This window comes from Vavraia culicis, assembly GCF_000192795.1.
Source record: "Vavraia culicis subsp. floridensis unplaced genomic scaffold supercont1.2, whole genome shotgun sequence".
NCBI classification, from domain to species: Eukaryota; Fungi; Microsporidia; family Pleistophoridae; genus Vavraia; species Vavraia culicis.
In genome coordinates, this window is record NW_007360605.1 from 126,643 (window position 1) to 139,530 (window position 12,888).

Sequence of the window (12,888 nt, forward strand, 5' to 3'; positions counted from 1 at the left end):
TTCTGAAGCAGATTGCTCTCCTTTTTCCGGTGGTTGTGAAGCAGTCTTCTCTTCTTCTTTCGGTGGTTGTGATGACGGGCTGATCGATGGCAATGGCTCACCAAAAAGTATTCCTTCTTCTTCATCATCATCTTCGTCACTATCTCCAGATCCTGACATCAAAGGTGGAACATCCTTGAGTCCAGCTGGTGCTGATTTTTCCGTTTCTTTGGACGGATTTTCATCTTCGTCACTATCTCCAGATCCTGACATCAAAGGTGGAATATCCTTGAGTCCCGCTGGTGCTGATTTTTCCGTTTCTTTGGACGGATTTTCATCTTCGTCACTATCTCCAGATCCTGACATCAAAGGTGGAATATCCTTGAGTCCCGCTGGTGCTGATTTTTCCATTTCTTTGGACGGATTTTCATCTACAGACCCTCCTGAAGACATACTTGCTGCAAAGATATTTTTTACCAAAGCCAATAGAGCGAATATGACAGTTATGCTCCTCATGAAATGCTGAACGTCATCTCTTTTTATAGTTTTACAAGTTATTGAGTATATTATAATTGGTCCAGTACCGAAATAGAAATATATGATCGGATTAATTATAGCACAGATACCGTATAAAGTGTTGAGCAGACCAATTATTTTCTTTCTCCAATCTCCTTAATTACTTAATTTTAGGATTTGATTGGTTAATGATTTCGTTACCACGTGATTTTCTGATTGTTTTGATATTCCAAAATTGATCAAGAATCATCTGCGGCAGGTGATAATCCTTTTGTTAAATTGCCAATTAGTTGCTGTGATTACTTTTTTGTGCTGCGAAAGATTCTCCTTTTGCCGGCACAAAAAGACAAGAACCTTTGCATCATGACAGTGCGTGATAGCAAAACATGCTTGTTTTATTTCCTAAGAACAAGTTTTTGGTGGTATCCTGAAGAAAATGGAAAATGAGCAAATAAACTAAAACGTTTTGGTGCCCGTGAGCATTAAATTATTTTCAAATTCGTTAAAATTTTAGTTGCTGATACATATCAGGATATATAATTGTACATTAATGATATTTATTATCAATCAGCATACATGTGATATCGGGAAACGTTTTTCATTGATCAGCAAGTAAATGAAAGATACAACTGAAAAAGTTTGTGATAACGGCTCAACAAACAATCACAAGCGGATTATTCAAAAAGCACTGTTCTGAAATGATCGTTTTATTCGAAAAACAACAAAAATGTAAGCTATGCGACAAATCTGAATGACTTTTTGAACGAATTTTTTAATTATTGGCCATACTTCTCGTGCAATGGTTTAATTAAACCAGGCAGTCGTGCCAACTAGCGGAGTTCCTTGTGCAATAAATAAAGACTGGCACTGATACAAATCATGTAGGCCAACACAACGTAGGGCTTAAAAGTTTCAAAAATGTTCAAGAGCCCAAAATATGCTGAAAACGGAAGCGTAGCAATGTTGAACGGCACCGGACCATTCCATTCAATGTAGAACGTCCCGAGTATATAAAAAGCGGATATACACAGCGTGTACAGTCCGAGCCAATGGTATCGTAATTTATAAAACGACCAAACGTCATCAAAACTTTTCGGCAAGTTCCGGTAGTTTATCGCGAGATTGATTATCGGTGAGAGAACCAAACTAGCAATGTTCACCCTTTTTAAATAGGGAAATGGCCCTATCACCTTCACAACTCTCGACTGCAGTACAATGTTGGCGATGAAGAACGAGTTGGAGAGTAGGACACAAACAAACCCTTTGATCATGTTCTTCGATGACTCGTTGTGATTGTACTTGTTAACGAAGAAACAGGATGTCACGAGCACGATGAATGCAAGAATCTTGAGCAGCGATATCTCAGGATTCCGGTTGAACAGCACCTTTGCGGTGATTATCATCATGGGATACATAAGCTGGGCAATAAATACAACGAAGTAGCTTGCGGACTCTGAGTAGCCATAGATTAAAAAGGCGTTGCCCAATATATCCGTAATGGCACATATGATGTAGTTATAAAATGGAACTTTTCCTTTCTTATGCTGCATCTTGTCCAGTCGAATGATAATGGTGCTGAACAGAAATATTGCCAGTATTCTCGCGCTGTCCTGAAGGAATATCCAGAATGGCCCCATTTTCTGCATTTTCTCGCTGCTTTTACTCACCAGTGCGATACAAACCGCCAACAGCTGGCCCAACACGATTTGTTTGATTTTCATCAAAACGGGGGTAACCGTGCACAAATCAAAGTTAGGAACAAGAAAGGGCCGATAGCTAGCAGAAATATCCACAGGGAACTAAAAGACTTGTGTGAGCACAACAAACGCGCAGAATAACAAATCTGTTCTTGAATAATAAAAATAATAAATTAAAACTTTTACTTTAGATAAACCGGTGTAATCAATCATCATCAGACGAATCAAAACGGTCCATATCACGTAGTAGAGATAGATTATCATCGATTTTGTTTATGAATTTGCCATAAATTCTATGAACCTGCGAATATCCCTCAATCACTTCTCTGAGTTGTTGCAGAACCGCGTCAATCGATGATTTTATTTGGTTAATCATCTTTTTATTGCAGCTGAGCAATATTTCTGATTCTTGATGCTCCTCAATGGACTTATTGATTAGCAGTGCAACATTCCTGAACAACGGAAAAATAAAATCCGGGCCATTTGCTTGGTACCGCACTTTTGTGCAGCCTTCCAATCTCTTATTCATGTCAGAAATACGAGTGGTTACTAGGTGCATGTATGCAGCTGCATCCGCGACGGGCTGCGTTGTTTTGATTGAACCGTATCTCTCGGTATCGTTGATTTTCGTGTCCTTTAGCTTCTCGTTATCACTCAGGAATTCAACAAGTTGGCCCTTCAGACACTCACAGTCACTTTCAAAAAGAAGGCATTGCTTTGCATACATCTCGTGCATACCGGCAATGTTATCTTTGCAGGCCAACAGATCTTCGTATTGTGCATTCGCACACTCATCATCACCTCCTTGTGTATATACGGGAAAATTTCCTATTGTTCTGCAAAACTCGCTCAGCAAATATTCTAAATAAGAATCGAACGGAGTCCAGCACAAGCAGATCAAATCACCAAGTTCAAATTTATAAATAGACGAATCTAAAGAACGAAAGCGGAATTTCGACCGGTCTAACCGTATTTGTTCTAACCATTCCGTAAATATAATGCTTGACTCACTTTCTCGGGTAACATAGGTTAAGCTTTCACTCGCTGTTTCTTCATTGTTTCGATCAAACGAGTCCATATTGCCTGGTTCGCAAGAATATTCACTTTCATCAGAAAGACTCGAATCACCGTCTTTATATTCCGTAATTTTCTTCAATTTACGGTCAACTTGGTCAATACTTTTCGCGTGATCACGAATGTCTTCCGCGCTATGCACCATGTTAGACGATTTGGTGAATGTATTCTGCATACTTTTCACATAACTCTCTGATTCTGTAGCAAGCAGATCAGGACTACTCGAATGCTTCGCATTGTTGCGCTTTAGGAGCGTTTTGCTGCACACTAGTGTGCTACATCCCATCCCTTTGTGAGAACTGCCAGTTTGATCTGTTGGTGGATTAAAGTAAGCATAGTAGATCGATGCACTGCTCGATGAGTTATGTTCTTCACTTCTTCGCAGCCTTTGGTTCACCATAGTTGATTCAACGCTAGGATTTGGTGTTACCGTTTGTAAATTCTTATGTTTGGGCACAGCGCCTCTGCTTTCAGGACATTCTGAAGATGACGTGTTGCATAGCAAGGCTGACGAAGACATATACGGTACATTTTTGCTTGCAGATGAGCTCTCTCTACTAGCTAGATAAGATTGCACCATCCTAGACCCCAAATACCTCCTTTCAATACTTAGCATGCCAAAAACATTGTCGGCTCTGCTTGCTAACTGCCTAAAAAATCCTCTAGTGCTATTGTTTGTATCCATGGTTCTTTCGGAGTGCCGATCCGGCACGCTGCTCTCGAATCCTTCTCTTAAGTTTGCACCATCTCGTCTGTTCCTCGGCTGAAGCACTTTCAACCGCTCAAAAACTTGCGCAATATCACTTGTTGCAATTACAACAATACAAAATGCGCATATTCTCATATATGGATCTGCCAATCGTTTTCTTTTATATTGTATGATTTACTTGAATGACACTTATTTCAAACTCATGAAAAAGGAATGTTTTGCAAATAAGTGCTGCCTTTTTGACATGTGCAGCAAAAATATTATATTACATATGATCAGAAAGAATTATCAACGGCATCATTGATCCACAGGTCATTCTTAATTACACTTTACAGCGGTACCATAAATATGCTTTTCAATACGTTTGTATTACTGAAAAATATCTTTGGTCATGTTTCCCTATGACCGACCATAGTTTTTTGACATTTGCTGTATGATAGGTATAAAATACCACATTTTACACATCACTTAAAATTTAACAATAATAGACCAACAGATGTGCATTCATTCATGTAGCTCTATTCCTTTAACATGACCGAAATTAGCATTGCCTATAATTTAAGAAATGAAATGCGTCGTTTAAGATGTACATTTTTATTAATTTGACAGGAGCAGATTGTCATTTTAGCTTGCACAGTAATGGTCCATTTATACTGCATTTTAATACCAAAAATCGCGATTGAACCACATTCTACCGGTGCAGGTTGATACATCTGTATTAGAATGTCCGGTCAATTTGAGAAAACGAATGCTGCTACTTAAACGAATTTGTTTGTATTCATAATGGTTTGCGGTGTAGTATGGATCTGCAATAGCATGGAAGCAATTAGATTTACAGTTTACAATCATGTGATTGGTGTGCGCCTCATGATACAATTCTATTTTAATGTAATGCAATGTTTGTGTGGTATAACATTCATGTATTGCTTGTTTCGGCACGTTATATTTCATTTTAGAAGAAATGTCAACCATTTCAAATTTACAATTTTACAAAACATTAAAAACGTATTTTTATGTTCCTGTTGGATGATATATGAATAACTGAGCTATTTCCTTTCATAAAATTGAACGAACCTGAATAGTTATCCAACTAAATTTGTGTTTTTCAAATTGTCACTTTCCGCTTTTGCTATTTTCTATTTTTGTATTATTTGACCAAAGTTTAAAAATCGGTTGCTGCCCAAAACAACACATTTTATATTACTTGTAAAGAACGGCTGAGCGCATACCAAGAAAATGACTTGGTTAGCAGTGTTCATTCATTCAAAAATGCACCATGAAAATTTTTTATTTTATCCAGCTGATCAGCCAGTTGCTGAGTTGCTTTTTACACGTTTTTTATTTCTCAGAATCAATATTTTATTTATGGGCCATGTTGCGTAATTCTCACCTGTAACATTACGTGATTGCTACATTCCTGTTTTAGAATAACTTTACAGATCTTACTCAATCACGAAATATGTTTGCTAACTGCAACAGCAGCTATGAAATGTGCTTGAACGAATTATTCTTTTGAATTACGTTATTGATTGCGAACCGCTACTTGTTGTTGATGTATGGTGTTTAATTGTAGATGATTTTTGGCCCAGCGTCAGGAGCAGAAAAGCAAATTTGTGTGTATGACACGAATACATGGAACATTGCACCGCTTCCATGTAAATAAAAACTGCTTAACACTTATAGCAATTAATACAGATAGTAAAATCTTTAAATAGAAAGGTTTGCTCACCAATAATTATGATTTTGCTTTTACATTCAATCTTTAGGGTTTGACCCTTACGAACGTAGAGTTTCTTCATATAGCTTGGGATCAGGGCTGTATTTGATACGATCGCTTTAGATGCAAGTGCATCAAAAGATGTGTTATTGTACAGCAGCCTCCCTGTATTCTAAAAATCGTGTTGCTAAGTCTGGCCGCAGTTTGTGCAGGAATACGGCAAAATATTCTCGTATGATACAAATATCCTTGGAATTCGAATAAAAATGCGCTACATCTACAAATATGGATGTAAGGTTGATTACAAATGTTTACATGGGCAATTCCATGGCACGCTCACACATAAACTCATGTTGGACACCACGTTACTTTCTTAAATTCTCTCTTTTCGAGCTACACTAGACCTGAAAAGAGAATGTACCTCTCTATTTCTTAGATGTAAGCTTGATTGATGTCACGGCGAGGGAACAATACCTTTAAGATTTATAATCGGCTATAACAGGACCACCAAAAAATCATAGGTTCAATATTTCATTTTTAATATTACCCTTTGTATGGTGCAATCATTTTCATCACACTTAGATCCGCTCACCAACATAAAAACTATCAAAGAATATGAAATGGAGAATGAGCAGCTGAAAAACGAAAACTTTGAGCTTAAGTACCAGCTATCATATTACCGTAACAGTGGTGGTGCTGACATGCAGCTCGTGAACAGAGAAGATTTTGAAAGCCTTAAGCGCGAGAATGTGCAGCTAAGGGAGCAAATTAATGCTATGGTTGTGGAGAACAATAAAAGGGTAAAGACCGATGGGGAGAAGGACCGGGAACTCCTTGATCACAAGAATAGGGAACGTGATTATATTGCGAGGGAGAACGAGTACAGAAATGTGATCAGTAGCTACAAAAATATGGAGGCTGATTTTATGGAAAAAGAGAAAAAGTACAGCAAAATGATTTCTGATCTTAGCGCGACTGAAAATAATCTTTGTGATCAAGTTAAAGAGAGCAACAATCTGATTGAGCAGTTGAAAATTCAGAATAAAGCCAATGAAGAAAAAAACAGCTATCTTGAAAAAAAGCTCAAGGATACAATGTGTGTGCTGGAGGCTCTGAGAGAAGATAACAACGATAATATCACAAATATTACTAAAATGAACGAACAGAAGAAGTTTTATGATAATATCGTAAATGAGCAGGCAGAAAGAATAAAAAATTTGGAGGAGAACAACAATTTTCTGGGAAATGAGGTTAAAAATACAGGCACCGCATCGAAATTGAGAGAAGAGGAGAACAAGAGGCTGATAAACGAGAATAAACAGCTTAAGAGTTTGCTGGAGGATGAAAGGAGGAGAACAAACGATAATTTGAAGGAAATAGAGGAGTCCAAGCGGAGATCGGAGCAGAGCAATAGAATGCAAGTGGAAAATATCAACGAGAAGGCGCAACAGCTCGTGTTGGACAATAGGAGGCTTTCAAGTAACTTGAGCGAATTTGAGAGTAAGCTTGAACACACAAGGAACGAGTATGAAAAGATATTGAGGAAATACAACACACTTAAAAATGAGCATGGCGCTGTGATCAACAAGCATAGAGAGGAGCAGTCTAGTATTGATGGATATAGACGAGAAATAACGAAACTTAACAATTCCATCTTTAACCAGAGAATGTTCCTCAATAAAATGAATGAGTTCTTAGATCATGTACGTTTGCAGATTAAAAACATTGGGGGTAAAGTCGCAAAGTTTCAGCTCAACGATAGAAACAAAACAGTTCTTGGAAAGTTAAACATTAGATGCAATGTAGGAATTAATAATTTGCTCAAGAAGCTCTTCAAAGTGATACACGATCTCAGACATAAGAACAGCACGCTCGAAAATGAGGTATCAGATATTTCATCGTTTGTGAAAGAGAACAGGGCGAATAACAGAACTATAAAACTGATAGAAGAGTTCAGCAAAGAATTTGAAGATGCCAGAAATGGGTTGAATGAGTGCAGGGCATATTTGGAAAGAAAAGGCAAAGAGAATAAGCTGTTAAAGAATGAGCTAAGAAAGTTGAGAAAGTGCCACAGATGTGTTTTATGATGTAAATAGAATAGTGACGGTGAAACATATCTGATAACGTATATTGAGTGATTGCTCAGTAAAATAAGTAGTAAATATGACAGCATGTGAGGTTAGATTATTTTAAAAGTTTTGTTTTGTACGATCAGACAGAGTAACAAGTTTTTAGATTTGTACACCTTACAAAAACGGGAGTGTGTGCACAGTGTAATAGGTATATCATTGTATTTACGGTTTGCGAATCATTCAAATTAGTTTTTTGTTACAAAAAACAGATAAAATGATATCTTGTAAACAGAAATGGTTCACATCGTGTTGATAACGAAGTGATACTACGTTTTAGACAGAAAGAGCTCACATTATGCAGGTATAAGAACCCTTTTCACGTACCGCTTCAATTATACTTCCTGAACATACAACCAATGGTACTATTTGCTGTTTATTAGTATAAAAACATTTTTTTTCGTTTTTCGTTCCATGAAATCTTTCACATCTTCGTTAAGTCGCCAGTCAAACAACAAAAATACGATATCATCACCCTCAATCGTGCTATTAATCTCGTTCTTAACACTTTCATAGTCAAAAACAAAATAATAGCTCATGTTCAATTCTATTAGCGTGTTGTATTTTAGTATGCCACCACAAAAATCAAAAATTATTACGGGCACATTGTAATGCTTGAGCATGTTTACCTTTCCTTCCAATGATGAGTTTTGTATTTTTCGTGCTATTATGTGCGTTTGTTGGGCGTATATGGACGTGATTTTGTGCATATTGCAATTTTTATTAGCTAAGGGTTGAAATGACTATTTCCTCAGACATTGTTGTTGTTTATGAAGAGAAGAGGGAAAAGGTACATGGAAAGAAGGATGAAGAGAGGAAAGGGAGGCGTTTTGCACATGATACAAATGTAAGTATGGAATGTGGCTGTCATAAATGCTTAAATAGCGGTTCAGAGGAGAAAATCGAACACTTTCCCGATGAACGTGTCAAGCGAAGGAGAAAGTGGAGTAATTCACCTGTAACTGCTAGAGAAGATGTTTCAAATCTTTCTATCAGTCTCTTAGATCTTCCCTTCAAGATAAGGGAGGATGACGACGAGAAAAACCTGCGGTACTTGAAAAGGTTCGAGGTTGGAGAAGTTAGCAAAATGAGGGATGATGAGCAAGGTGTTAACGAGGATACAGTCATCAAACAAAACGTTGATGTAGAAAGTAACAATATTTTTAGCTGTGATGCAGGATCGGACACTGTTGATCCTGTATTTATACTGTACCACTTCTCAATTCCTGACATTCTAAAGAGGTACGGAAATGATCTCAAGTTGAACTTCAACTTTCATAATGAAAATTCGGTGATAATAAAAGACCTAGAATCTATGGCAGAAAGATCCTTTCCCGTCGTTAATTGCACCACTGAATTGAAAAACATGAGCAACTACAAAACCGAAAAGCTCATATTCCTGTACAATATGAAGAACCTCGAAAAAAATATAAGAAAAAAAGCGAAAGACAGCTATCTGTCCTCACTTGAGAAACGGACACTGTACCAGGATGCCAATGAGTTAACCACGGTAAAACAAGACTTATTCAACTTCCAAATGGAGAACAGTTCCAACTTTATTTGTATAGAAAGCGCAAACGATTTATTAATAGCACTGAAGAATATCATACGCCACAAAGAATCAGTGTTTGTACCGAAAGTAAAGAAATACACGGACAAGAACAAATTCCTAATGAACATGCTTGAATTTATACCCGGTATTTCTAAAAATGTGAGTCGTACGATTGTTGACACGTACAAATCCCTGAGAGATATCGTAGAATGCGAGGATTTTAGTAAATTGAAAGTTTTTGATGATGAAGGCAGCAGTTTTAGACTGATAGGAAAGAAACAAAGTGATTTGATCAGGGATGTTCTCAGCAAAGAACAGCCACTGAGTTGAACAGTTGAATGCTAAATATGTTGTGATCGTTCATCATGTAAAAGTGCGATATGCTGTAATAAAATGGTTTTTAGACTTTTCTTAGACACTACCAAGTGCTAACATACTTTTGCTGCAGCGCAGTACTGGGTTGAATGACTACTCCACGATGGCATGTACACCAACAGTTGATTAAACTCCTTACCCCTCAACCTATCAATATTTCAATCATTTCTTAAAATACCTTTCATCACTCATTGTTACCATCTCTGGTCAAAGCTATCCCACTTATTGGTCATAACACATTATTTCAAGGAGCAGCTGTACGTATCTCTCTTCATTTCCTGAGAACATCGGTTAGAACTAAAGAAGCTTTTCAAATGTGTCTGAGATACCTGAATACGATAGAATATGAGACAAGATGCACGCCACAAACATATAACACAAGAAATACATACTATTCATTCCATTGAACAAGCGTACTTCACAATCAAAGCTTTTTAATTTATATTTTTATCAGTTCAACAGATCGCTTCATGATGATGCCGTTTTATAATCAGCGCAAAAACTGTTCATGGTTACGAATTTAAATATTAAATTTGTGAATGATGAACTGTGCAAGAGCTGAATAGTTAAATCTATTGGTTGTTAAGACAAGCATTGTATAGCAACTGTGCCCCTTTTCTTTGCAAGTACGTTTATTACCACCTCATACCAATCAGCAGTGCTTATTCGAACTGTTTGTGTTTGAATTGTTTTTTTATTTTCTGGTACGCTCGTTCTCCTTTTTTATTACCAACCATTTCATAATGAGTTGCAGCTGCAGAAATGGCAAATTTTACTTAACTCCCTAATCATTTCTGATATTGGCACAAACAACCGCATAATTTCTTGCCCGTTGTCCTTGAATGTGCTCTCACAACGTGTTACAAATTTAATAACCGTTCATTAAACCGATTCGCATGCATCCTATACGGCGTAATTAGCTCTATTAATCATAAATATCGTAGTTACGGGCAGCACCATCATTATAGGCACGTATACACAACAAATATTCCCTTGCTTCTCGAACCGAGAACAACTCCTTTTATGCAACACTCAAAATAACACGTGTTTGAGCAAAAAATTGCATTCTTCACTTTTCAGTTTAGTTCCATATTTTGCCATAAGAAACTTTTATCGGTCTAAATTTGTCCAATGAATATGATCTGCTTGGTGTTATCAGCATCTTATCACGTCTCCTCAGTGCACTAAATTCGATCAATTGTAATAATGGAATAAATTTGGCAGCCCCTTTTTATGGTAGTACGAGCTCGTCCGTCAATTCGAAGGAAGATCCAAAAATCGTCAGTGCTTAATACAGCCATAAGTGACTGGATGAACGCCCACACCTTGAGTCCGATAGCAACAACAGATGCCAATTTTATCGGACCAACTATCGTTGAAATACTGTACACCCTGGTGTACGCTCTGATCCTGGTCATTTTTATATACCTGGTCAAAACATTGGACTTCTCATTCACGATGTGCCTTGCACCGGTGTTCATTTTTTCAAATGCTATGATATTTGTTCTGGTGTACACCTCGTTTTTTAAAGACAGTTACACCAATAGAGCGTATTACAGCTTGGGAATATATCAGACAGTTTATATTTGGGTGTTGTGGGTTCTCAACAGCATTGTGCACTCGTTCATTGCTAATTGTAACGTGCAGCGCTGTTTTACGAGCGTGTTTATAATTATGTATTCGATGCTGACGTGCTTCTTTATTGATAAGCACTTTGAATACAAGTACATCGAACGGGATAGAAAGTCTGTGTTTGTGTTTAGATTGGTTACTTGTGCATGCAGTTTTTTCTTTGGTATTCTATTTTTGGCATTTACCACACTGGTCAATCTATTCAATTTCTATTAAATTTGCAGTTTTATAATAATTTTAAATATCAATCTATTCAATTTCTATTAAATTTGCAGTTTTATAATAATTTTAAATATCAATCTCCGCAATTTTTATCGTTTAAACAATCCCATATTTCAATATTAAATAATGCATCCTCTTAAATAGCAACGTACAACAGGTTCTGTTTCATTGGCATAATTTGTTCAGACCAAGGATAAAAAACACGTTCATCAATGCTAACGTTAAACAAAAGTTCTTTCTACAACAGCAAAGACATCAATATTCGATTGGTTGCTGTAAAGTTGTGGTTAGCCACTTATAAATTGGTAATTTAGCACGATCCTTAGCAATTTACCAGCTAATAATTACATTAAAGATAAAACGTAGATTAATATTCTACATAAAGACTAGCAATCGCATCAAGCACGAGCATTGTTTTATCATTTCTTGGTGCCGACATCTGCACCTATTATAAATGCTGTTTACAGAGGTATTTCTGTTCAATGTTGGAATGAAATGGTATTGATCTCAACAATGAACACTGCATCTCCATGTTAACAATAATTAAATTGTTCTTCAATATTTTCATCTTTCTTTTAAAATATGTTTGCTCATCCCACCACTACACAACAATAATTGCTCATCCCACCACTCCACAACAATAATTGCTCATCTCACCACTCCACAACAATAATTGCTCATCCCACCATCCTACAGCAATAATTGCTCATCCCACCACTCCACCATCCTACAACAATAGCTAAATCTTTATTCAAGCACCACGTGTCCACTACTTCAATCAGAGTAATCTTTTGATAAGTACTTGCTTTGTTAATCGTTTCAATTCCTGGTGATATGGCCCTTGACACTACTACCATGTGGTATTTGTAGCTGAGATAGTAGTGCGGTGAAAAAGTCTTTCTTTTAATGCCGTAGCAAAAGAATAATTCGGTGGATGAAATGGTCTTAATAGCAAGTTCTATACGAATCGTTGGTATTGGTAAGTAACGAGATAAGCATACTCTCTCATAAAAATGACCTGATCTGTACATCAAAGCATTAAATATTTGTTCCAAAGTGCAATCCCTTCTTTATCCGCTAAGCTACCTTAAAGTGCAGTAAACATATCAAAGATACATCCTGCACTACAAAATATCATCTTTTCTTTCTTGCATAACAAGCACCTTCAATTACTAACACATACGTAACTACAACATGCCATTAATATTTTACGGTTCATTCAGCACACACCTAATAATTTTCTTGATGTGTTTTGATCTACCATAATATGTTCAGTCTCTGATGTA

General features: G+C 36.8%; 9 protein-coding genes across 9 annotated transcripts; 3 read left to right on the forward strand and 6 right to left on the reverse strand.

The window, feature by feature from the left end:
* On the reverse strand, positions 1-495 carry VCUG_00175 (uncharacterized protein; the record flags this gene model as incomplete). The annotated part of the gene is made up of 1 exon (XM_008075005.1): positions 1-495. A coding segment is annotated over one exon (495 nt), but the record flags the coding sequence as incomplete, so codon positions are not given.
* A 696-nt stretch (positions 496-1,191) lies between these two features.
* Positions 1,192-2,216, reverse strand: VCUG_00176 (uncharacterized protein; the record flags this gene model as incomplete). Its single annotated transcript, XM_008075006.1, has 1 exon — positions 1,192-2,216. The coding sequence occupies one exon, from the start codon at positions 2,214-2,216 to the stop codon at positions 1,326-1,328; it is 891 nt and encodes a 296-aa protein (XP_008073197.1). The 3' UTR covers positions 1,192-1,325.
* Positions 2,217-2,397: 181 nt separating this feature from the next.
* Positions 2,398-4,110, reverse strand: VCUG_00177 (uncharacterized protein; the record flags this gene model as incomplete). The annotated part of the gene is made up of 1 exon (XM_008075007.1): positions 2,398-4,110. The coding sequence occupies one exon, from the start codon at positions 4,108-4,110 to the stop codon at positions 2,398-2,400; it is 1,713 nt and encodes a 570-aa protein (XP_008073198.1).
* Positions 4,111-4,635: 525 nt separating this feature from the next.
* On the reverse strand, positions 4,636-4,947 carry VCUG_00178 (uncharacterized protein; the record flags this gene model as incomplete). Its single annotated transcript, XM_008075008.1, has 1 exon — positions 4,636-4,947. The coding sequence occupies one exon, from the start codon at positions 4,945-4,947 to the stop codon at positions 4,636-4,638; it is 312 nt and encodes a 103-aa protein (XP_008073199.1).
* Positions 4,948-6,246: 1,299 nt separating this feature from the next.
* Positions 6,247-7,960, forward strand: VCUG_00179 (uncharacterized protein; the record flags this gene model as incomplete). The annotated part of the gene is made up of 1 exon (XM_008075009.1): positions 6,247-7,960. The coding sequence occupies one exon, from the start codon at positions 6,247-6,249 to the stop codon at positions 7,777-7,779; it is 1,533 nt and encodes a 510-aa protein (XP_008073200.1). The 3' UTR covers positions 7,780-7,960.
* Positions 7,961-8,186: 226 nt separating this feature from the next.
* Positions 8,187-8,531, reverse strand: VCUG_00180 (uncharacterized protein; the record flags this gene model as incomplete). Its single annotated transcript, XM_008075010.1, has 1 exon — positions 8,187-8,531. The coding sequence occupies one exon, from the start codon at positions 8,529-8,531 to the stop codon at positions 8,187-8,189; it is 345 nt and encodes a 114-aa protein (XP_008073201.1).
* Positions 8,532-8,560: 29 nt separating this feature from the next.
* On the forward strand, positions 8,561-9,703 carry VCUG_00181 (uncharacterized protein; the record flags this gene model as incomplete). The annotated part of the gene is made up of 1 exon (XM_008075011.1): positions 8,561-9,703. The coding sequence occupies one exon, from the start codon at positions 8,561-8,563 to the stop codon at positions 9,701-9,703; it is 1,143 nt and encodes a 380-aa protein (XP_008073202.1).
* Positions 9,704-10,981: 1,278 nt separating this feature from the next.
* Positions 10,982-11,604, forward strand: VCUG_00182 (uncharacterized protein; the record flags this gene model as incomplete). The annotated part of the gene is made up of 1 exon (XM_008075012.1): positions 10,982-11,604. One exon carries the CDS (start codon positions 10,982-10,984, stop codon positions 11,594-11,596), a length of 615 nt encoding a protein of 204 aa, XP_008073203.1. The 3' UTR covers positions 11,597-11,604.
* Positions 11,605-12,279: 675 nt separating this feature from the next.
* VCUG_00183 (uncharacterized protein) lies at positions 12,280-12,633 on the reverse strand (the record flags this gene model as incomplete). The annotated part of the gene is made up of 1 exon (XM_008075013.1): positions 12,280-12,633. The coding sequence occupies one exon, from the start codon at positions 12,631-12,633 to the stop codon at positions 12,280-12,282; it is 354 nt and encodes a 117-aa protein (XP_008073204.1).
* Positions 12,634-12,888: the final 255 nt, after the last annotated feature.